Source organism: Trichechus manatus, unplaced genomic scaffold (genome assembly GCF_000243295.1).
Source record: "Trichechus manatus latirostris isolate Lorelei unplaced genomic scaffold, TriManLat1.0 scaffold00146, whole genome shotgun sequence".
NCBI classification, from domain to species: Eukaryota; Metazoa; Chordata; class Mammalia; order Sirenia; family Trichechidae; genus Trichechus; species Trichechus manatus.
In genome coordinates this window covers 2,212,680-2,236,193 of record NW_004444082.1, presented here as the reverse complement: position 1 = coordinate 2,236,193, position 23,514 = coordinate 2,212,680, and the positions used below count along the sequence as shown (strand labels likewise).

Here is a 23,514-nt window from a genome sequence, read left to right as displayed (position 1 = left end):
TTATCTCTTCATTTGATGTTTTAGGGTTTCAGGATTGTTGTTTTCTCTGTTTGGCTTAGTTTTTCAGATCTTTGCTGTGGAGGGACAGCGTGGTGCTTCTGCCTAGAGTGCCATTTTGCCGGAAGTTGGGTCATATAGATGGTTTTCTAATGGAGCATTGTATTCACAGATAATATCCTTTATTTTGTGTGCCAATCTGTTATTTTGCTAAAAGGTGATCTCGGGGGATAGTTCCGGTTCAATGTTTAAATATGTCTTCTATTTTTTCTGATGAATTTGGCTAGAAGTTTATCAACTATGTTGATCTTTTCAAAGATTCAGTTTTGGTTTATTGACATTTTGTATTCTTTTTATGTTCTTAGTTTCATTGACTTATGCTTCATCTTTAGTATTTTCTTCCCTCTGCTCGTGCTATGTTTACTTTGCTTTTCCTAGTGTCTTAGGTGGAAACTTAAATCAGTTGCCCAAGACCTTCTTTCTTTTTTTTAATATAAGCATTTAATGCTATAGATTTCCCTCTGTGCACTATTTTAGCTATATCCCATAAATGTTAATATGCTGTATTTGCACTTTCATTCAATTTAAAATATTTTCTAATATTCATTTTGACTTAAAAAATATTTTATTGTGTTTTCAGTGAAGGTTTATACAGCAGCTTAGGTTCCCATTCAACAATTTCTACAAGTTGTTCAGTGACATTGGTTGCCTTCTTCACAATATGTGAACATTCTCATTTTCATTCTGGTTGTTCCACTTCCATCAATTGTTTGATTTTGACTTGTTTTTGACATGTTTGAGTTATTTAAAAGTGTGTTGTTTAATATCCAGATACTTGGAGATTTTTCAGATATCTTTCTGTTATTGATTTCTAAGTTTAATTCAGTTATGGTCTTCGAAGATACTTTCTTTATATTTGTTGGAGTTTGTTTTATGGTCCAGAATCTGGTCTATCTTGGTTAATGTTTCACGTGTATTTGAAAAGAATGTGTATTCTGTTGTTGGATGGAATCCAGTTAGGTCAAGTTGTTGTTCAAGTCTTCCATGTCCTTACTATTTTCTATTCTATTGATTACTGAGAAAGGAGTGTTCAAATCTCTGACTATAATTGTGGATCTGTGTATTTCTCCTTTCAGTTTTACCAGTTTTTGCTTCATGTATTTTGAATCTCTATTGTTAGGTGCATACACATTTAAGATTGGCATGTTTCCTTGGTGAACTGGCCCATTTATCGTTATATGCCAAAAGGCTGTCCTCTTACTCCTGGTGATATTTCTTGTTCTGAAGTCTACATTGTCAGAGCTGAACTCGACGGGACTTCCTTGTTTTTCTGGGTCTTGCAAGTTTTCCACCTTTGACAGGATGCAGTCTTACCACTTTTCTATTGCTCTGTATTAGTGGGAAATACTTGAGTTTTCCTTCTCTGACAGCTTTCCACCTTACAGAGCTTCCAGCTACTCTAGCTTCTAAAAAAATTTTTATTGTGCTTTAGGTGAAAATTTACAGCGCAAATTAGTTTCTCATTTAAAAATTTGTACACAAATTGTTTTGTGACATTGGTTGCAATCCCTGCAATGTGTCAGCATTCTCTTCCTTTCCATCCCAGGTTGCCTGTGCTCATTTGTCCAGGTTTTCTGTCCCTTTTTGCCTTCTTGTCTGTTTTTGGGCAGGTGTCATATACTCGATTGAACTAAGAAGCACGTACTTGACGTGTTTTTTTTTTTTTTTTTTATATATAGGCCTGTCTAACTAATAATCTCTGACTGAAAGCTAGACTTTGGGAGTGGCCCCTGTTCTGAATTAGTAGGGTGTCTGGGGGCCATAGTCTCAGGGGTTCCTCCAGTCTCTGTCAGAACAGTAAGTCTGGTCTTTTTTGGTGAACTTGAATTTTGTTCTACATTTTTCTCCTGCTCTGTCTGGGACCCTCTACTGTGATCCCTGTCAAAGCTGTTGATGGTGGTAGCCAGGCACCATCTAGTTTTTTTTGGCTCAGGCTGGTGGAGGCTGTAGTTCATTTGGTCCATTAGGCTTTTGGACTAAAATTTTCCTTGTTTTTGACTTTTTTCATTCTCCTTTGCCCTGGATGGGATGGAACCAACAGATGTCTTAGATGGCTGCTTGCAAGCTTTTAAGACCCCAGATGCTACTCATCAAAGTAAGATGTAGAACATTTTCTTCATGAACTATGTTACATCAATTGACTTACATGTCCCCTGAGATCATGGTCTCCAGCCCTCAGCCCTAGTAACTTGGTCTCTCAACATGTTTGGACGTGTCTAGGAAGCTTCTATGACTTTGCCTTGGTCAAGCTGTGCTGACTTCCCCTATATTTTGTTCTTTCCCTTCACCAAAGTTAACACTTGTCTACTGTATAGTTAGTGACTTCCCCTCCCCTCCCTCGTAACCACAGATGTTTTCTTCTGTGCGTAAACCTTTTCTTGAGTTTTTATGTCACTCATAAAACAAGTTTGTTGGTTTTACAGCCAGACAGCAGCTAGACTCCTTAGAGTCTATGTTAGATTATCAGCTAACATTCACACTTCACATTCCAAACACTTCAAACCATTAGTTAATAATTAACTACCTCGTTGTTGTTGTTGGTAGGCACTGTCAAGTCAGTTCTGACTCCTAGCAACCCTATGTACAACAGCATAAAACACTGCCCGGTCCTGTGCCACCCTCACAACCACTGCTGTTTGAGCCCATTGTTGCAGCCAGTGTCAATCCATCTCTTTGAGGGTCTTCCTCTTTTTTGCTGACCCTCGGCTTTCCCAAGCATGTCTTTCTCCCGGGACTGGTCCCTAATAACATGTGCATTAGATGTAGTCTTGCCATCCTCACTTCTAAAGAGCATTCAGGCTGTAAAATCACCTGCCAACTTGAAAAAAGCACTTCAAAGATCCAGAAGGTAAAAAAGGAGCGGCGATCCGTACATGCAGAATCACCCTGTTGTTTCCCTACTGCGTTCAAAGTACCTTAATTCACACTAATTGTCTGTGAAGAAGCTGAACTCCAAGTTTAATAACTAGTTCAGAGACCTGAAGTATGATTTTGTGGCCCTAACAAAATCTGAAGCTTTTGTGGTCTTACGTGATTTTTATTTGCATCTTCTTGGATTGAATTCCTCTCCATCTGCATGGGCAAGTGAAAATTTTATACTTGGCTCTACGTAAGAGTTTCTGTGAGCGTCAGATGAGACACTAATCTAGGCCAATGAGCTATAAAAATGTAAAGTAGTATTTACAACGAGTTTTTAAAAAGAGCATTCCCTTTAGAAATCAAGAGACTAGATGGAGTTTCAGCTTATCACACGATGGTGGAGGCTCCCACTGGCCCAACACGTAGGCAAGACAGGCCACTAATCATTGATGAGAATCACTCTTGAAACGGATACTACCTTCCCCTAAAAACACTTGTGGAGGATGATAGTAAATTAAGAATCCTAGTCCTACTGTCACAAAACCCTATGTACTGGAGAAAAAACCCTAGAAGTACATTGGAAAACCAAAGAACAAAAATTTAACCAAACTCAGAGCTGTAACACACACTAAGACTCCTTGCAGTCCTACCGTTAACTCCCAACTACCCTACTAAGTAAGAATGGTACTCTTGTTCGACTACAGCCGACAGACACGTGTAGGAACAAGAACGGTGGTAAACACACAGCACACCACAGATGACTGGGTTAGCCACAAACGCCCACGGCCAGCAAAAATGTTTTTCAGAAACTCATTTTGAGGACGTATTTCTGAGATTGCTCCTGACACCAAGTACTCACCATCAGTCACAAAAAGACACAAATGAGGTATTTTTAAACAGAAGGGATTTAACACAGGGAGCTTAAGATGCTAAACAAACAAAAGGGGTCCCTGAGTGATGCAAATGGTTAACATACTCCGCTGTTAATGAAGTCCACTCAGAGGTACCTCAGAAAAAAGGCCTGGCAATCTACTTCTGAAAAGGCAGCCACTGAACACTCTATGGAGCATAGCTCTTTCTCTCACACGGGGTCACCACGAACTGCGGTCACCTTGACGGCAACTGGTTGTTTTGTAAGGTAACTCGGCAATAAATAACTACTACCACTAGGGCTGGGGGAACACGAGGGAAGAGGGTGTTGCCGCACTTAGCAGCAGAGAGGAAGGAAACGTGCAAGACGGAGCTTGAAAACTTGAGGAGGGTATGGCCTGGCACAAGGAGCAGGGTCTGGCGCGTGCACGGACTTGTGAGGAGGGCACAGTCTGCTGGGGGCTTCGATGGCCCAGCGGGTGTGACCCCTCAGGCAGCAGTCCATGTGCCACTGGTGCCTCTAACTGGGTGCAGCAAGGCTGGAGCTGGAGATCCCAAAGGAAGCTGGAGGCTGGAGCCGACTAACAGGAATGGCAAAGTGGGAAGCAAGGCCCTGCTCTCTGCCCGAGTTCCTCCCATCACAGAAGAAAGTTTGGCAAATGCAGTCTTAGCCCGAGCATCACTGAGCAGAGCATAAAGGGGTGGGTTTGACACGAGAAATAACAGGCCAATAACTGGCACCATCCATGATCAAGTGTTGATGATAAAAGTTACGTGCGTATTTTTCCTACCTACAACACTCAAAAGATGTGCTGTTTAAGAAGAATACTGTCAGATACAATTGATAATTGCACAAATAAAGGTACCAACTCAACTGTCATTCATAAATACAAAATTTTATTTGCACTTCATTAGTGTAGAAAGACCACAATGCTTTTCAATACCACAACATTCAAGACACACCAAGTTATTCAAATACATAATTGCTTATTTACTTTGACTAAACGAAACAGTGAAGTTTAAAAGATATACCAAAGATAAGAGTTCACAAATTCATTATCAGACCAAAAAAAAAAAAAAAGAAGGAACACAGTCTAGGCATTATTAATAATAAGCTCCACCATAGGGAGAAGAGTTTTATCATTACAAAGGGACAGAATGTTTAGGCAAATACATCTATGTTCTTTGATATAGTAAAATGTATCTCTTTAAAATTCCTTTAAACAGGATTTGTTTAGGACAGCAGCGTGGTTTTAAAATCTTCTATAGTTTCAAAAACACTTCTTTCTTTACTGAATCTTTATAGTTCTTAAAAGTACAGGGTATGTCGTTAGGAAACCATGATGGTGGCTCTGTGGCCGGGGACCTCTAAATGTAACAGCCTACCATACAGAACACTAATAAGCAGCCAATGACGGCTTTAGGGGAGTTCGCTTTGTGCAGAAATACTCCAATACTTCCAAGATGCTACAGCTGTGGGGAAAATGTCTTGTAAATAAAGAAAAAGCACTTCAGATAGCTTTTTTCAAAAAGTCTTTAGTTTTACACATTTTCTTTAAAACAGTAAGCAAAGCACCACATTTTCTCTTCTTAGCAGAGTATCTTCTGTCCTCATAATATAATTAACAAGGACAATTATATTATTTATTTCAAGAAACATGATACCTTTCATCTTTCCCACTCTTCATATTAGAAGTACTACGTTTCCCAGCACATGTACACCAGACACTGGGACAATGAATTAAATAGAGTAATTTGGAGGGAAATATGTAATTATAACCAAACCTTACCCAGGATTGCATATTTGCATATTTACAAGTTACTGTATAGCTCTGACTTGGATTACAAAGTGCGAAAAGAAATTGTCAAAATGATTGTAGTGCAGAACCGAACATTTTTCCCCTTCCCAGGGATCACTTCCACTGTGTCTCCCAAGTAGCGAATCAACAGCATCGGACATGTGGTCTTGGTGGAGGCAGTTCTGGTGGGATCTCAGGTTCTGGTTGTAACGAGAGGATACTGTTGGACAACTCGTTCCTTAAAATATCCAGAGGCATCTTCAAGACAAGGGAAAAAGAGAAATTAAAAACAGTTTACTATGCCATGTATATGTTAAATGCTTTGCAAACCATACAATAACACAAAAACAAAGTATTCTTCTATAAACCTCTCCAATCATTGAAGTTTAACCAGACATCAAAATATTCAGCCAAAAATTAAAAGCCAGGTTCACGGAGCTTCATATCAAAACATTAACACTGCCCAGTCTATGTGATGCCCTTGGTTAAAAAGAGAGTAGACCAACATCAGAAATACTCGATGTTTATAGACACTTACTTTCATAGAGCCCAGTACAATGAAAATTTAATACATTAATAAATAAAAAAATGGTTCTGCATTCTCAGGGGTTAGTTTCACCATTACTAAAGAAAGAAATAACTCCTTTGGCAATTATATAAACAACTATTTTAGTAAAAGCTTCTGAGTTATATTTGAACTGAGCAGATTATACTTAGTAATACTGTAAGTAAGTTTGCCACTAAAAATCTTTGAAGGTAAGCTTAAAGCTGCCCAAAGCAGCTGCTGCTGATCACTGAAGCTGTCCAACACGTCTCTTGCAACTCAGCACCACACGGAGGCCCAGGTACAGGCAGGAGGACACCCAGTCGGGGGCAGGCACCAAGGTGGGCAGTATCCTCAGCTCAGAGACTTGCAGACTTTGCTAGTCTCCACTGTATTTTAAATTAATTCTCACAGGGAACAGGAAAAAAGAAAAGTAAATGTCCAAGGAACACGGCATGTTGTCACGCCGGGCTCACATCACCCACCCACTGTACTTCCACGTTAAGCGTGTATGTTATACGCCAACACTAAGTGACACCAAAACCCACGGGTGGAGGTCACAGCCACGCCAGCAAACTGGATGCCTTGGGCCTAGTCAACTTCTCTGGCTCTGGAGCCTCAGAATAACTACTGCACTTTCCTTTCTAAACAAACAAAAAAATAAAACAATAGGTTTTACAGTAAATACTTCGAGATCCTTCTCTTTTACCTTTTTCAGAATGTCATCAACAAGTTTCAGAAATATTTCATCCACATTGAAATTATCCTTGGCGCTTGCTTCACAGAACCGCATCCCAGTTATCTGCTGGGCAAACTAAGAAAAAAAATCCCGTGGGTGGGATGCAACATGGTCCTATGGTCCACCATAAGACCCGCTGGGCAGCTGTGTCGGGGAAGTCATGGTCTCCCCAGAGGGGAAGGTGGGACCAGGAGGTCTGCAGAGTCCCACCCATGCGCAAGCACAAATTTCACAAAGTACAGCACTTCTTATGTGGTAAGTAAATCACACACACAAAACCAAAACCCCTGAGATGATACCAAGCTCCTCAAGTTAAATTACTCGCCCAAGTTTCTAAAACTGTAACGCATCTGACATTTAAAATGGGAATATGACCGACTCTCTGTGATCGAGTCCTTGGCAAAAACCAAGGAAGGTTAAAATAGGTTAGAGTGAGGGAAAACCATGAAAGCAACTTTATGGTTTAAGAAAAGAGTTTTCTCTGTAGAAAATAGGAGGTTAGCTAACAATGCAGTACGTGCTGACACTTTTCTCTGCATCCAAAACGAAGGCAAACAGATGAGAAGGGGTGACCGCAGGACAACTGTACCTACAGTTCTTTCTTTTAGAAACCGTTTGTCACGGCTCTATCTAGTACAGATAAAAATAACATGCAATATCATATAATATTTTCATACAACAGATATAAAATATGGTATGTTATTCTTTGTACTTTTTTATGTTTAAAGTATTTCAAGACTTAAAAAAATAATTTATTAGAAGAAAACGTGTATCAACTGCTCAACAGAGAGCGTGAGAACCGTGACTGATTTCTTCGGCTTCCCGTAGTTCTCTTACCTTTTCACCTTGCTGTCTGGTGATTTCTCTGTCAGTGTCACAGTCCAGCTTATTTCCAACTAAGAGAAGTTCTGCATCTTCTGAAGCATACTGTGGAATGTTAACAGAAGCTGCATGTCCAAGACGGGCACTGTCATCTACCAACAGCATAAACCGAGCCCGCCTTTCACCCGCTCGCTCACTTGTTCATTCACCCCCAAGTCTCTGAGTCTACGTGTCCCAGGCGGGGCCGACCACAGCGCTGCCCCACAGCCCTCACAGGCTCGCCACGTTTTAGCCCAACAATTCCTAAGGATCTAGCATGAAAAAACGATTCAAGATACAGGCAAAGCTCCAAACTCGAAATGGTCATCTGTCGAAAAAGCCCCAAATGTCAAACACCACAGATGAGAAATAAGGTAAATTCAAAATTCAGTTAGAAAGAACCCATGCTTTGGGAAAACATTTAATGAGCCAGGAAGAACTTCATGATACAGTATTTGCAAAATAAGCAGGATTTAAAACGAAATGGAGTATGAGTCCAATTTAGTTTCTCAGGATTATAGAACTATAGATTTTCTATTTACTTCTTTGTGCTTTTCTTCATTTTCCAAATTTTCTTTAATGAAAGGTTATTACGAATTTTGTAATTAGGAAAACTCATTTAATTTGATGTGTAACAATAAAAGGCCCCTGAACCGTGTGAACCTGGCCAAGTGACTTCGTTAAGTGGGTGTCTCAGCCTCCCTCTGGGTGATGGGTGGGTGACTGCCTGCTCGGGCTGCGGGGAGGACTAAACAGTGCCTGGCACACGACAAGCACCCAACCAACAACAGAACTTACTCAAATGAAGGTAAAAGGCAAGAGGAGGCATCCAAGTATCCAAGGGAGCCTTAGACTGAAGACGTACGTAACCACTGAAACATTTACCAACTAATTGGAAACTCAACTAACGGAGGGAAACAAAGAGACTGGAGCACCTAATGGAGCCCCCCTTAGGACTTAGGCTGTTTCTTTCGGTTTAAATTCATCCCATAAGTTCTGGAAATTTTAGTCTGCAGTGAGGACCGCTCCTTGCTAAGCCCCCTGGGAGCACCACCTGTGGCTCCCGCCGCGGAGCAGGAAGTGTGGCGCCCAGGTCTGACCGCCAGCGGGGAGAGCGGGGCCTGCGCTGAGGGCCGCTTCGTCTTTGTAACCGTGGGAGCCCTGGTCCCCGACACGCTGACAGCATGGTTGGTAAAACTGGCAAACATTCTCCAACATTACTTCACACACAGTTTAAGCACCATTTGTAAACAAAATCCTGTCACTATTAGGTGTGCTTGTCATGCAAAGGAACTAAACATTAATTATCCCATAAGGGGAAGAAAACTCTCCAAATGGGATCACCTGTGTACCACCACCTCTCATCCCCACCTGCTCTGCCCTCTCAGTGTGTGTTCTGAGTACACTTTTTTCAGAGGGGAATCTACGGTTTACATTACTCATATAGACACAGGCTATCTAAATATACGTAATCATAGCCAAAGAATAACATCTTCTTTTGTTCAGAACGGTGAACTAAAGGATACTGATAACCGTGAGTTGCAGTGATGACAGAGGCCCATCCGCAGACGCTATGGGGACGGTGATCCCTGGAGGGCACATGTACTCAGAGGACACTCACAGGTGGGTAGGTGCTCAGCTGAATAATCTAGAGAAACATGAGTCCCCTCTAGCTAATTCCATGGGAGCAGCGGATGTAACTGAATGAGCATGTTTAGGCTTTGAAGTCAGACAGTCCAGGGTACTAGAGTAAAACTCCTGGCTTATTATTTATAAGCTGTGTGATCCTGGATAAATTTACTTTTTCTCTGCCTCACTATAACACAAGAATACATGAATCTACTCCAAAGGTTGTAATACGTAGTAAATGATGCTCAGCATATATAAAGCGTGCTCAGTAAATATGTTTCCCCCTTCTGTCTTTTATCACGATTAACACTCATAAGCAAAAAGTTCACATCTGAGAGAAAAATGCAACACCTACCTTATCAATCATCTTCATCCATTTTGGTAAATCATCAAACGTCTCTTTCTTGGTGATGTCATACACTAATATGATCCCCTTGGCACTTCTGTAATAAGCTGAGGTAATGCTGTTGAATCTCTCCTGGCCTGCCGTGTCCCTAAGAAACAGCAGCAGAAATCAGTTTCCCAGCAATGAACAAAGCAAGGAGTGCCACACACATAGAACTGTTTTTCTACTATGAGGAGACAAGAACACCATGTCTATTTCTTTCTTTCTTTCTTCCCCTGATAACCACAGTAAAGACAGCAGTAAGAATTCAGCTGACTAAAACCACGAGACACAAGGCACGTTTGTGCATGGTTAACAACTACAGGGGATGAATGGAGACAGGTTATGAACCAAGATTAACTAAGCATCCCGAATCACTTCTCCCTTAAAAGGCAATCAGCAGTGGGTGTGACACAACATCAAAAGGTATGCTTCTAAGGTAGAAAAGGTTTGATAACACAGTACTTAAAATTAACAGCTCATTCCAGGTGATTTACAAAGCAATCAGAAACATATCTGAGAACAATGATGACACGCAGGGAATACAGATTTCCCACATATGCACCATGCACGTGCACACACGCGCTCACACCCACAGGCACTCAGCAGCAGGTATCCTAAGATTATACAAAACGAACACCCTCCACGTCACCAGAGGATTCACTTCTCACTGGCCCTCAGCGCTAGTGCTATGGGTGGGTCTGGGGCATGTGGGGTAGTTTACCTATTACCACTTCAGGTGAGGAAAGAAGAGAAAGCGTCATGACTATACTCGGAGAAGGGAGTCTCCATCAGCAGCACTGGGTCGTTCTGTGGAGACCAGCAGCGGCGCCCGCTCCTGGGAGTGCGTGCGGCCTGGCCTGACCCCACAGAGGCAGACTGGTGCCCTCCTACAAGCGTGTCCCTCTACCCATCAGCTAACTCCTGACTCTGCGCCACACCCCGTGCACAGGTTATGACTATTAGCACGAGGGCTTTTCCGAGCTATTATAGTTAAACTAAAACATAAAGACTTCCCAATTTCTTTCAAGCCAAGATTTTGAAATAAAAAAAAGCAATTTTTATGACAAAAAGACAACTGTAACATAAGGGAGAAGGCAGATCCATAATAATTTCACTTTTGTTGCTAGGTGCTATTGAGTCCGTCCCAACTCACAGTGACCCCATGTACAACAGAATGAAACACTGTCCGGTCCTGCACCATCCTCACAATCGTTAGGCTTGAGCCCATTGTTGCAGCCACTGTGTCAATCCATCTTGTTGAGGGTCTTCCTCTTTTTCGCTGACCCTCTACTTTAGCAGGCATGATGTCCTTCTCCAGGGACTGGTCCCTCCTGATAACATGTCCAAAGTACGTGAGACGAAGTCTCGCCATCCTCGCTTCTAATAATTTAACTAAAGATTCTAAAATCCTGCACGTAGCAACATCTTAAATTTTTTCCAATGAACCATCTTTCCAATGTGAAAATTCACAAAGAAAAGCATAATAGTATTTTATTTCTTAACTCATCTCTTAAAACCTAATTAAGCTAACAATACCTTTGTAATGAATTTTTTGATATTTTGGAATAAAATTATGAGCATAAGGTGCTTTAGTACTATAAATTATGTAAGCGCACTTGAACACACCTTGTCCCCACAAAACCAGACCTTTGTTCTAGAAGGATCTAAGTTCCTGATCTATGAGACTCTGAAGGAAATTGATATGGAAGAAATAAGAGGACTAACAGAGATGTACAAGGAATTAGATAGTGGGCTGATTTAAACTTTTTTGTCGTAAAGCGTTACGCTCTACCAAGTTTTTCCTGGTGTTTTGTTCTCTAAACTGGCATTTCGTGTGCGTGTGTGTTGTTGAGAAAAAAGGGAGGAGAGATACCAAATAGGTCTGCAAATACAGTAAACATCTATATTCTCTTCCTGCTCAGCTGAAACCTTAAAAACTATTCTCCAGGCTTACGAGGAACATTCCAACATGAAGAGCGACAAAAGCAAGCACATTAATAGTCTACAGAAGCTGGTTGAGATTGTCTCCATCTAATAAGCCAAGAAACTGCTTGAGAACCATCATATCTAACTACAAATGAGACTCTTCTCTTCATCAAACAAATACAGTAGGCTTCTGATCTCTAATTTAGCTTTTCCCGAAACAAATCCCAAGGAATCCTAATTATGTGGCACATTAACAGGAGGTATCTGAAACAAGGCAAGTAAGTCAAGGCCATGGTAAAGTACGTGGGTGGGAGGGAGAGTGGCGACAGATTAAACAAGAAATAAAAAAGGTTCTTTACTGCAAGGTTTTTCAAAAGGGGGAGATAATGTGCAACATTTTCCAAATGTATTCGATGAAAGAAGACTTCTGAGGTAAACCTGTGGGCCCGTGTCCCTAAGAACACTCTTTGGAAATGTTACGACTTATGGCTTCGTTCAGACTAGACTTCCTGCCAAATTAGTTCCATTAATGGTCCATTATAGCGTTGGACGAACAAACGAGTTTGTTGGGAATTCCTTCCACACACAGCAAAGCCACGTGCCCTGTTGCCCTTGGCTGGCCACCACGATGCCTGGTCCACAGCGGGCAGTCGATCAACACGTGCTGAACGGAAGGAGACAGGTTACGGAATGTACAGAGCTGGTGCCTCCTCAAGGCAAAATACACTTTATTTTTTGACCCAGAACTGCCAAAATATTAGAGAACTGAAGAGTATGATAGATGGAGGCTGAACAATGTAAAAACCACACTAACAGATGACTTCACAGGGGTTGAGAAGGAAGTGATTCAGATACCATTTTGATTACATGTGGAATCAAAGAGTAAAATTATTTCTCTACTCCTAGGCATTCAGGGGCATACATTAATACTTTTCAAACCAATAAGACTCAAATCTTTCACAGCGTGCTTCCCTGTTCTATCACAAGTTATGGCTTACTCAGCTTAGAATTTGACAAAATATTGTCAATGTTTTAAAAACTATTCTGTGCTGTTTGAATACTGTTAAGAAACAGCATCTCTCATTTCTTTAAAACGTCAAAATAACATGCATTTTTCTACTCTGAAATTTGTGGCTTAGCACAATATAGGCACATCACTAATTTAATTAGCAATCAGATGTGAGATCTTCATCAAGCATTTTGCAGCTACAACTTTCATGTCTTTATTCTAAGCAGTTCAAGCTGGCTTTTAGTGTAATCAGCTCACATTCATTTCTATACACATTCAAAGTCTTTATAATTCAGAAATTGGGAGATCAAGAATCGAGAAATTAAAGATAATGGACATTTTAATAAAAATCCAACAAAAAAAAGGATAGTAAAAGGCATGTTTGATATAGGAGAAAACATTGTGTGAAGAGCGTACTTAGGAATCTTAGCACCGACCAGCTGCCTCTGAGTCGACCCCGACTCATGGCGACCCCAGCCGTGCTCCACAGGGTTCACAATGGCTGGTTTTTCGCAAGCAGACTGCCTGGCCTTTCTTCTATGGTGCCTGTGTGGGCTTGAATCCCCAGCCTTTTGGTTAGCAGCCTAGTGTGTTAACCATGTGCACTACCCAGGATCCCTAAGAAGCTGAGCAACATTCCGAAATTAGCCGTCTGTTGGCTTTAAGTTGGACATACAGCAACAGGACGATGACTTCAAAACACAAAATCTGACGCAATCACTCTAACACAGAGAAATGAGCAAATAATTTCATTTAACAAAAATCTACCAAGAAGTTCGTGTTTCCCCATTTAAAGCTGTTCCTTAAATTCTATCTGTTTGTGCCTGGCTCTGAATGTGGGAGGTAAAAAAGCAGCTTCCTCTGGGAGAATACTCCATATTCCCAAAGATTCTGGTTGGGAAAGTTTTTATTTTCTATTCCTCTCAAAAGCTCCTTTGCTTGATCTATTAAACTCTCTGCTCTCATGTGTGGTCAAAGAACAGGGTAAATGAAAGACCGATTTAGCTCAACAAAGATTTATTAAATACCTACTAGGTGCCAGTACCATAAAAAGCCCCACACAGGCCTCTACTTTTCAAAAACCCAGATGAAGATAGAGCACCAATGCACCAACCGGGCTTCCCTCTGTCTGTGATGCTGTGGGACCCTACCGCCTCCCACCTTTATCTCTGTGAGCTGCAATTTTCACCCTCACGGAAAGGGCTCATTTCTAGAGATTCACAGTTTACTCATGTCAGCTAAATCATTTACTACAGCTGGCATCTGATCGCTTCTTCTCTCGCTGCTTTTGGTACAAATTGAAAAATTCCTACAATTCTGTTTCCCCAGTTAGATAACAAAATGATGCTTGAGTTATTCAAAGATTCTTATTTGTTTTACTTAGTATACCCATTTAAATGATGAAATTACTAATCTGCAGACAGTAATTTCAAATACTTGAAACAGTCCATCTCTTCTAAGCAGAGAACCAAAGCAAATGGGGCATGACACCAACAGAAAGAATAGCTGGTTAAACTAAATTTCCCAAACAGTGAAGACCAGAATGATTTATAGAACACAGGAATCTTTATATGAATCATTTTAGTTTTATGTTTGCCTAAAAGTAGGAGACAAATTTCATGGTTTCAAGTCCATTTCAAAACAATGACTGTAAGTTCACCTTGTATAACTGCCAGTATAGCACTTCGGACATATATTCAAAGCACCATTAGTCAACACATTTTATTTTAGTTAGACTTACATTTCTATATACATACGTGTAAAAATAAGTATAGAGATGAGAAAAATGGTCCCTTTTCTGACCACAGATAATCAAGGAACCAAAAAAAATGTGACGATGACATAAAATATTAGGTAGAAATGTGACAACAACGCTGTAGCTTTTAGCACTTTAAACTTTCAAGACTCTACAGTAAGTACACTTTGTGGGCTCAGCCGTGCCCAGCAATCAACGCTCTTGGGGGTTCACTGCTCAGAACATCAGAGTTGAGCTGTTCCCGGCACAGCACTGTCTCCTGAGTCTCCTCAATGGGAGTTCTTCTGTGGCCTCAACCGACAGCCACATGCTAAGACAAAGCACACACAACAGCATCAGCCGGAGGAGGGCTCGTACGCCCAGTAAGCCACACGTTACTCTGGATGAGTGTAAGAATTAAAGGAGCCTCGGTGGCGCAGTGGTTAAGTGCTTGGCTGCTAACTGAAAGGCTGGCGGTTCGAACCTACCAGCAGCTCTGCCAGAGAAAGACCTGGTGATCTGCTCCTGCACAGATGACAGCTTAGGAAACCCTATGGGGTAGTTCTACTCTGTTGAATGGGGTTGCTATGAGTCGGAATTGACTAGAGGGCCCACAATAGCAACAACAATTAGAACTATGACTTCCATATTTACTTTTTACCAAATGGATAGCAATAATGAAGAAAAAGGTTTTTTCATCTTTTAAAATACTTCAGAAGATAAAAATCATATTTTGAGTATTATGTGATTAACAAAGTAGCTGGTATATTGCAGATATATTACTCACGGTTGAGAATCCCTTCAGGAAAAGACAAATCCCACTTCCTAACTGAATCACTGGAATATTCTATGTAGAAAACCCGCTATCAACTTTTCAATAAATCAATCTCATCTTTCCTCCCTTAGTTATATTTTTCACCAATGTTGTGAAGACTTTAAAAAATTACAGACCAAAGGCAAGGAGTGACGAGCCAAGGGAGTGGCCGAGAAGTTCTTTTTCTGAGAATGCTCTGACATCCACAAGAAATGTGGTTCAGAGCGGAATCTGGTAAGGCAGGGCTTCCTAGATCAGAGTTAAAGGCATTGTAGGTTAGACTCCAGAAGGACCAAATGTCCCCAGCATCAGACAGTCTTAGCTAAGGGCAGAATGTCCAGGGAGACACAGGATATCTGGACATACTTTCCTAAGTCAGGTTATGCTGGCAGAGGTGAACGCGGAGTCTTACTACATTATACAACTCTCTGCAGATATGCTGCGGTCATCAGGCATCAGCAAGCTTCACAAAGAGTCAAATGTTAGCTATATTGCCCTTTGTCAACAATCGCATCAAAAAGTACTTCACCCACAGGTGCTAGGCACAGAGACGGACATACCCAAAATCCTTTTAAAGATGCTGTCTTTACTTTAAAGAGCTTACAATTAGAAACAGCAACCTCTGTCCAAAATGCTTTGTTGCCATTTCCAGACTTCAAACAATGAGCAACAAAGTACAAAACAAAGTTTGCTGCCTTTTCAATCATGGGGTAATATAAATAAGAAATATCTGTATTTTGTTATTCAAGTCGTATTTTAGGCAAAGCTGTTAATGTTTCATAATTAAGCCAAAAACAACAAACAAACAACAAAAATCCTCAAGGTGAGTTAGAGTGACAGATGACCGAATGAAGGTATTACCTCAGGCAAGCAGGCTGGTTCAGCTGCAGTGTGCCCCAGACAGGGACACAGGTGAGGAATGGAGACATGCCACTCACACCCACGCATTAGGTGACTGGTGATGCCACAGATGAGCAGCAAGGACCGCAGATGAAAGCACACACACACACGGTGGACAAACACTCAGAGTCGAGCGACCTGCCACGAGGAGTTAGTAAGCGGAATGCATCTGTGTCACGAGAAACAAAACGGCATTCTCAGAAATCCTCACGGTGCCACTCTCCACCGCCACCAGTCCCGTCTCCTTCCTTCCAGAGAGCACGGCTGGCGGCACAGCGCGTGTCCTGACACCGCCCGTGGGCCCCCGTTTATGGCGGGCTGAAAGCTCTCAGTGCTGAGCACAGTACGGCACGGCTGGTTTACTCGCTCAGTAAGCTTAGGAGCTGAGTAAGCTGACTTTGAGAAAGTGGCTGCCCTTCAGAAAGGGGCCCCCGGCCTCATCTTCCAGCTGGCATTAACGGAGGAATGACATCACAGGGCCCCAGTGACACAGCTGGCAGGATCAGGCTTGCCCCACAGCAACACACACCCACACCGGGTCATGAAGGAGTGCCTCTGGGTTCTCCTGTGGGTGGCCGGCCTTTGAATGAGGCAAGTCTGCTTGTGAACATATTGGACTTTCTCTGAACATCATCATACGAAATAACTTTAAAGACATGGAGACAAGCATCTGAGCAGTCTTCTCTCAGTGGTGACAGTCTGGATATGCGTGTCAAATGACTGGCAACACAGGCATAAAGGCTCCAAATGAGTTACCACCGAGTACTATTCTTCTTTCCACAACCCCCGGGTGTAAAGGAGTATGAAATGAGCAGACTCTCTCATAAGGGCTCTCTCGAAGGAAGCACTGTCCATTTAACTTTAAAATCAGCAAAGGAGAAGAGAAGCAGGAGAGGCAAACCAGCTCTAAGAGTTAATTTCATTAGACAAGCACATGAACTGATGCTAAACACATACAGCACATCACGGGGTGCACACGCTTCCACTTACCAGATCTGTAATCTAATTTTCTTTCCTCTTAGCTCTATAGTTTTGATTTTAAAGTCAACACCTACAAATAAAACAAAAGAAATTAGTTTGTCATAAAAATAATCCTATCTTGTAATTTTATGTCAGTACCAGAAAAACGGAAAAACAAGCAACTGTCACCACTAAATCCCAGAATGTGTAGGTACAAGTACCCCAACACCTGTACCTACTGAGATACTCTCTCATTTCGGGACTCCAGCGTGAACGTGGCTATGTTCTGCTTTATCCTGAACGATCTGTCTAGCGTTTGCTGTTCATAATATATTACTATTCTAAGCTTAGCATAAAAACCATTTTAAAAATGACATTTAAAAATTACATGAAAAAGCAAATGGCTTTAAAAGAAATGTTATCTTGAGGAAAATTCTTAAATGGAACACTGTGAAGTTTTCATCTTGATTTCAAACAGCCATAGTCTGAATTTAGAAATTTCTGTATTAATTTTTAGCATTCACAAAAAATTAAATATAAACATGACTTTTTTTTGATCATATCATAAACGTGGGGAAAACTATCTTTAAAACTTTACTCTTATATAAAGTAACTTACCCAATTCTAATTTGTTTCGTTTTGATATTACTGAGCAAACCATCATGTATCATCTTTTCCAATTCAGCCCTTAAAGCTTTAGACGTACATTGTTTTTTTTCCCCCACTGTGGTAAAATACGTATCACAAAATATTGCTGTTTCAACCAGTGTTAAGTGTATAAATCAATGACGTTAATCACATTCACCATGCTGTGCAACCATCACCATTGTCCATTTCCCAAAAAATTTTATCACCCAAAACAGAAACCCAGCACCCCGGAAGTGCCATGGGTTTCTCCTTTTATAGGTCTTTCTGGCCCTAGGTTTGTAGTTCTGCTAAGATGATTTGCTAGGCCACAATCTTGCAAAGAGATGGGACAGTTTCCTATGCAAATAAGGTAGGTAAAACCCTTGTGGGAACTGGGTGATTACTAGTAAACTAAGCAACTGAGACCCACCAAGGAGACTGATCAGTTTTGTCATCCTGCTAGGCTTATGAGGGCTAATCCCACAGAGGGGTTTTTTTTGGGCAGGGAGACCTCACTACCATCAAGAAGAACCTTGAGTGGAAGAGCATGTCCTTTGGATCCAAGGTTCCTGAGCTGAGAACCTCCTAGGCCCAGGAGACAGAGAAAGCTGTAACACTGAAGACAGAGAGACTGGCACAGCAGTGGCATGAGATGGCGAGAACCAGGAGACTGGTGGGAGGTGCTGCAGTGGGCTTCCTGGCCCGTGGAGTGAGGCAGCTGCAGTGGGCTTCCTGGCCCGTGGAGTGAGGCAGCTGCAGTGGGCTTCCTGGCCCCCGGAGTGAGGCAGCTGCAGTGGGCTTGCCAACCCACGGAGCAAGAGAGAGCTCAGAGCCTTCAGCGAGGAGGCTTGCTGGCGAAGTGCGGTGCCTTCAGGCACTTGTTGGCAGAGCTAAAGCGCTGTAACATGTGCCTAAGCAGGGTAGAGGCCTGGCCAAGTGGGAGCCAGCAGCAGACACCCAAGCAGTGCAGCCTGCCTGAGGGCACAGCCAAGAAGAAGCTGGGAACTGTTCTGGTTAGAGGCGTCCTGATTGACGAACTGTATTCTGAGTTGTAGCCCGTTACTTCCCTAATAAACCACATAATCCTAAATACGGTCTGTGAGTTCTGTGTGGCTGTTGTGACAAATTACTGACCTCAGCAGAAAAATGGAGTGCAATGGGGAGACCGGCTGCTGTCAGAAAAGGTAAAAAAGCTGGGAAGTGGAGGTACACTTGATCTCCACTTCACAGGGCTCTCTCCTCCTCCTGCAGTTAGATGAGGTCTGACGTCACCACACTGCAACTCGTTCAGCTATAAGTCTCCTCTCCCGCCTCTCTGGTGACCACTGATAAACTTTTACCCCTGTGCATCTCCTGTTCGAGACAGTTCATGAAAGTGGAATCATTCAGTATTTGTCCTTTAGAGTCTGACTTGTTTCATTCAGCATAAAGTTTTCAAGGTTTGTGCATTTCATAGATGTATCAGAACTTCATTTCTCTTTACGGCTGAATAATATTCCATTGTATGGATATACCACATTTTGTTTATCCATTCATCTGTTGATGGACATTTGGGTTGTTTCTGCTTTTTGGCTATTGTGAATAACGCAGTAATGAGCACTGGTATACAAGTCTTGCATCCCTGCTTTCAGGTCTTCTAGGAGTGAAACTGCTGGGTCATAAGGTAGTTCTATGTTTAACTTTTTGAGGAAACACCAAACTGCCCTCCACAGCAGCTGCACCATTTTATGCTCCCATCAGCAACAGATGAGGGTTCCAATTTCTCCACATCTCCAAGCCAACACTTGTCTTCTTTCACGTATATTTTGAAAACCAAATTTTCATTTGTACATGTTGCCTTATATGCTTCTCAGTTATAGAAAACTTAAATATTTCAACAATACGTTTTACACAATTTGACAGCTAAGAAAAAGAAACAGACGGGAAGCTGGCTAGCTGTGAGAACCGTGGAAGAGCTGCTTCCAGCCTGCTCCCAGAGTCCATCAGCACGCCCGGGTACGCGGTGCAGCACGGCCGGGGAGCGCAGCACACTCGGCCCTCCGTCCTCACTGGGAACTGACGCAACACTTCCATGTCAGGTGACGAGTCTGAGTGAAGTGAAAGACACGCGACTAACCTTTATAATTAGTAACATTCTGCAGACGCCAAGGCAATAGCAAAAGGCATGTTTACAACCTTGGGGGGCTGTGCGGGGCAGCAAGGCAGTCCTCCTTCCGTACAATAAAGAGAAGTTGCATGAATAGAAAAAGCCACAAGACAACAAAGCTAATCTCTCATGCCAGATGTATTTTCAAATGCCACTGAAGGAGAGCTGCGTAATTCAATTTCACTTTCAGTTCTGGAATGGATTTGCTTTTCCAAGTCAAACAACATCTGGGCGGGCCCTGAAATGGGAGGCATGTTTGTGCACAGCCAGTATCAGCAGACGGAGCGCCTTCGTGACCACAAGTAACAGTATAACTGCAAGTGACAGTTTAGGGAACATAAACACTGCCCAGGTCTGTGTGCTATGTCTTATTAAAGAGGCACAGCTTAATGACAAATCACTGCCTTCATGACAGTAAATCAAGTTAGAATCTCATCATCACAATGATGCTCTGGGGTGGCAATTAGGAACATTCATAGTTTGTCATGTGACCACTGTTCCAGTTTACTTTGTTTCCAATGACTTGAAATGGGGTCTTTCTTTTTCATTTTTAGTTAAGGGAGCTGTGACTTTTAAAAGCTTGTCACAGTAGCTGCTACTTTATTGAGAGGAATTGGCAGATGATGCCTCTTTTGGAGCTCTGCTTCAAATCAAAAGAATCCCTCAAAACAGCCAGAGCAAACAATTTTTGCTCTGAGCCCACCATTCTCTCCTAAGAATTGTTCAGAGTCTGAACATGTCAGATGCTCCTTTTCAACCAGCTTCAGCGGTCCTACCCTAGGACTACTTCGCAATCACAAAGTTTAATTAATAAAAATGAAAGGGCATTCATATTCAAAATCAGGAAATAAGCAGTGATATTATCACCTTGTGATTCTAAATACATTTACTAATTTTAATATGAAAACAAAACAAAGATTAACTGACAGTGATTAAGAATCTGTTTAGCCAAAATGAAGATTATCTCGTTAATAGATTACAATAACATCACTAAGAACAGAAAAAGCACTCGGTGGCTATTTCTGAAACTTCATGAAGAGAACTAGTCTTTCTCTTAAATGAAATATGCTTTACCATATCAAACAGCCACTACCTAAACAGCTTGTAATGACTGGATACTTAATCCAACTTATGGCTTGGAAACATATATTGTACTTGTATTAAAGCATACAACTATTTCTAGACACTTTCTTAGTGCTGTCCATCTTTAACATGTGGAGTACATGCACTAGCGCATGTCAGGTCAGGAGTCACTGCTGGCCTCAAACACTCACGAGGAGGGACTCTGAGAACCGACGTTTAGGAGCAGCAAGGGGCAAGGGAGGCTGCAGACTTCATTTCCACCACTGCTGACAACCCACTCTCCTGTAAGCGTCTGGAGGAAAGGGGAAGGATCGGCCCTACAATGTCAGTGGTGGAGACGGTCCTCCCTCAAAGAGCTGCCACACTGAGCTACGTCAGCGTACCACGTGCTGGGCAGCAGGGGCCTCTCGTGGCTGTTCTCTCTTCTTAGACAAGGGGAACCTCCTTGTGGGCCCAGAAAACTCTCCTTAGTGCTGAGCGATTTCCCATGTGAAGCCCTCTGGGACTGCATCCCCTCACCCCTCACCCGTCCTCTGTGCTCCCACTTCTTGGACCTGGACCCTCCCACAGCCTTACCACACTGTTCCTCATTCATCTGTCCATCTCCCCCACGAGGCCGTGTGCCCCCAGGGCTCAGCCATCTTTGGCTCCCTAAGGCCTAGGACGCTACCCAGCACACAAGAGCAACTCAGTAAATGTGGGATGAAGAGAAATGCGCCCCTCCTCCCATCCAACGCCGCACTGCACGGAGAAACGCCGACCACTGTGGGAAAAAGCAAGGAAACGCAGGGCTGATGAGAGAAGACACAAAGCACACGACAGCAGAAAGAAAGGAGGGCAGACGTGTTCGGCCCCGTCTGAGAGCAGAGCAGGGAAGGCAGGGGCTCGGCTCACAGCACAGCACCCTAGAAACGAGCATTGTGTTTCTCCTCCAGCTCGCAGTCCTGACTATAAACCCTTAAAGTGTGGGGTGGTCTTCACACTCACCCTGCCTCTGGCGCTCAGCACAAGCGCAGCATGCAGTAAGACGCCACAAGATGAGATTTCCTTTACTTGGTTTATGGAGCGCCGCGGTCTTCCATTTACAGACTGACAAACTGGTGTCGTCAGGATTCACCTCTGTGATAAAAACTCCCAATGCCGATGACATACCAGGCACACCTTGAGGAAGTCCCCGAGTAGCGCAAACAGTCTGCACTTGACTGCTAACCTAGGTTGGCGGCTGGAACCCACCCAGCAGTGCCACAGAAGAAAGGTCTGGTGATCTGCTTCCATAGAGATTACAGCCAAGAAAACCCTACAGGGCAGTTCTGCTCTGTAACACATGGGGTCGCGCCGTAAGTCAGAATTGACTCCATGGCAACAGGTCTCTGTTAGTTTACCACACCTTTTTAAAAATAGCAAAATGGGGCAAGACTAGAAAAACAAGGAAAAAATTTAATAGGCACACTGAATATAAATAATTATCTGCATAAAGACTATGTATGTTTATCTCACAGGTTAAGAATTTGTACATGATACGTATTATGGCTTTTCAAAATGATTTTCTACTTTATCAATATACAATATATTCCAAAAAGAAAAAAAGTCACTAGAATTCAGTACTATTTTACAATGACAAGATCATAGTTCAAAATACCAGACGGCTGGTTCCTCTTTCAATATACCAAATGTCCTGTAAGAACCAGTTGTGGTCATTAAAGAACTCACAAGAATCACCATTACAGTGAGGTTCTAGCCTCACGGAAGATGTGAAACGCCCAACTACACAAGAAGTACAGTCTCTCTCCACATGACTTCCTGCCTGTGGAGGGCAGACTCCCTCCGTTTGCCTTCCCTTTGCTGCTCCAAGCCATGGAACCTCTCCGTGCCAGCGTCGACATCTGAAAAGACCATCCTGTGTCTCCTGCTGTACCTACGACATGACGTGACACAGCAGCATTCTGAAAATGGAAAACGGGCCCCATCTACCCTTCCAAAGATTACGTGAGCCGAAAGCAGCTCCAGCGACCAGGTCAGGTCAGAACATTATTTCCACTATTGCAGGGTCGCCACAGTCTCTCCTTGTGTCTTGGAGTCGCGTGAGATGAAGGTTCTATGATAATCCCTCTTCCTAAAGTGCCAGAGTCGAGCAGCACCCAGGATGCCACCTCTGCAGTGCTGACCACCAGCAAGTACCACAGGGAGTTTGAGAACCTCTACATTTAACTGGGAAGACAATCGCAGACACTTGGGTGTGCATTAAATGACCCACCAGGAGCTCCCACCTCCTGGCTTTTTAATCACTAGAAGATGCTAACTTTCCTCACCTCCCTCCTTGGTCCACTGGAAAGGACACAGGTCTTTCAGCCTGCAGCTGCTCAGTGGACACCAGAGGACCCGGTGGGGTCAGAGCAGAGGCTGAGGCCAGTGCCTTCCCTCCACGAGCGTCTGCACACACACACGAGTCCATGAAGCTTTCCCGGTTACTAGAACTCATCAGGTGAATACAGGTCTGGAGACTGAAAAACAACTCAAGCAACTAGAAGAGCATTCCTATTGATGGCTGACTGGCCAACAGCATCTGCT

General features: G+C 42.7%; 1 protein-coding gene across 1 annotated transcript; it reads right to left on the bottom strand.

The window, feature by feature from the left end:
* Positions 1-4,661: 4,661 nt before the first annotated feature.
* RAB12 (RAB12, member RAS oncogene family) lies at positions 4,662-22,216 on the bottom strand. Its single transcript, XM_012558210.2, has 6 exons — positions 21,934-22,216; positions 17,121-17,181; positions 9,714-9,852; positions 7,706-7,795; positions 6,839-6,943; positions 4,662-5,843 (listed from the first exon to the last, which is right to left on the bottom strand). The coding sequence occupies exons 1-6, from the start codon at positions 22,094-22,096 to the stop codon at positions 5,730-5,732; spliced, it is 672 nt and encodes a 223-aa protein (XP_012413664.1). The 5' UTR covers positions 22,097-22,216; the 3' UTR covers positions 4,662-5,729.
* Positions 22,217-23,514: the final 1,298 nt, after the last annotated feature.

Bases quoted from the DNA above. Each gene is read 5' to 3' on its own strand.
- RAB12 (XM_012558210.2), bottom strand. From the start codon at position 22,096: ATGTCATCGGCATTGGGAGTTTTTATCACAGAGGTGAATCCTGACGAC. The intron at 7,796-9,713 runs GTAGGTGTTGCA...AACATTCCACAG, and splicing joins GGATGAAGATGATTGATAAG to TATGCTTCAGAAGATGCAGA. The intron at 5,844-6,838 runs GTAAAAGAGAAG...CTTGTCTTGAAG, and splicing joins TTGATGACATTCTGAAAAAG to ATGCCTCTGGATATTTTAAG.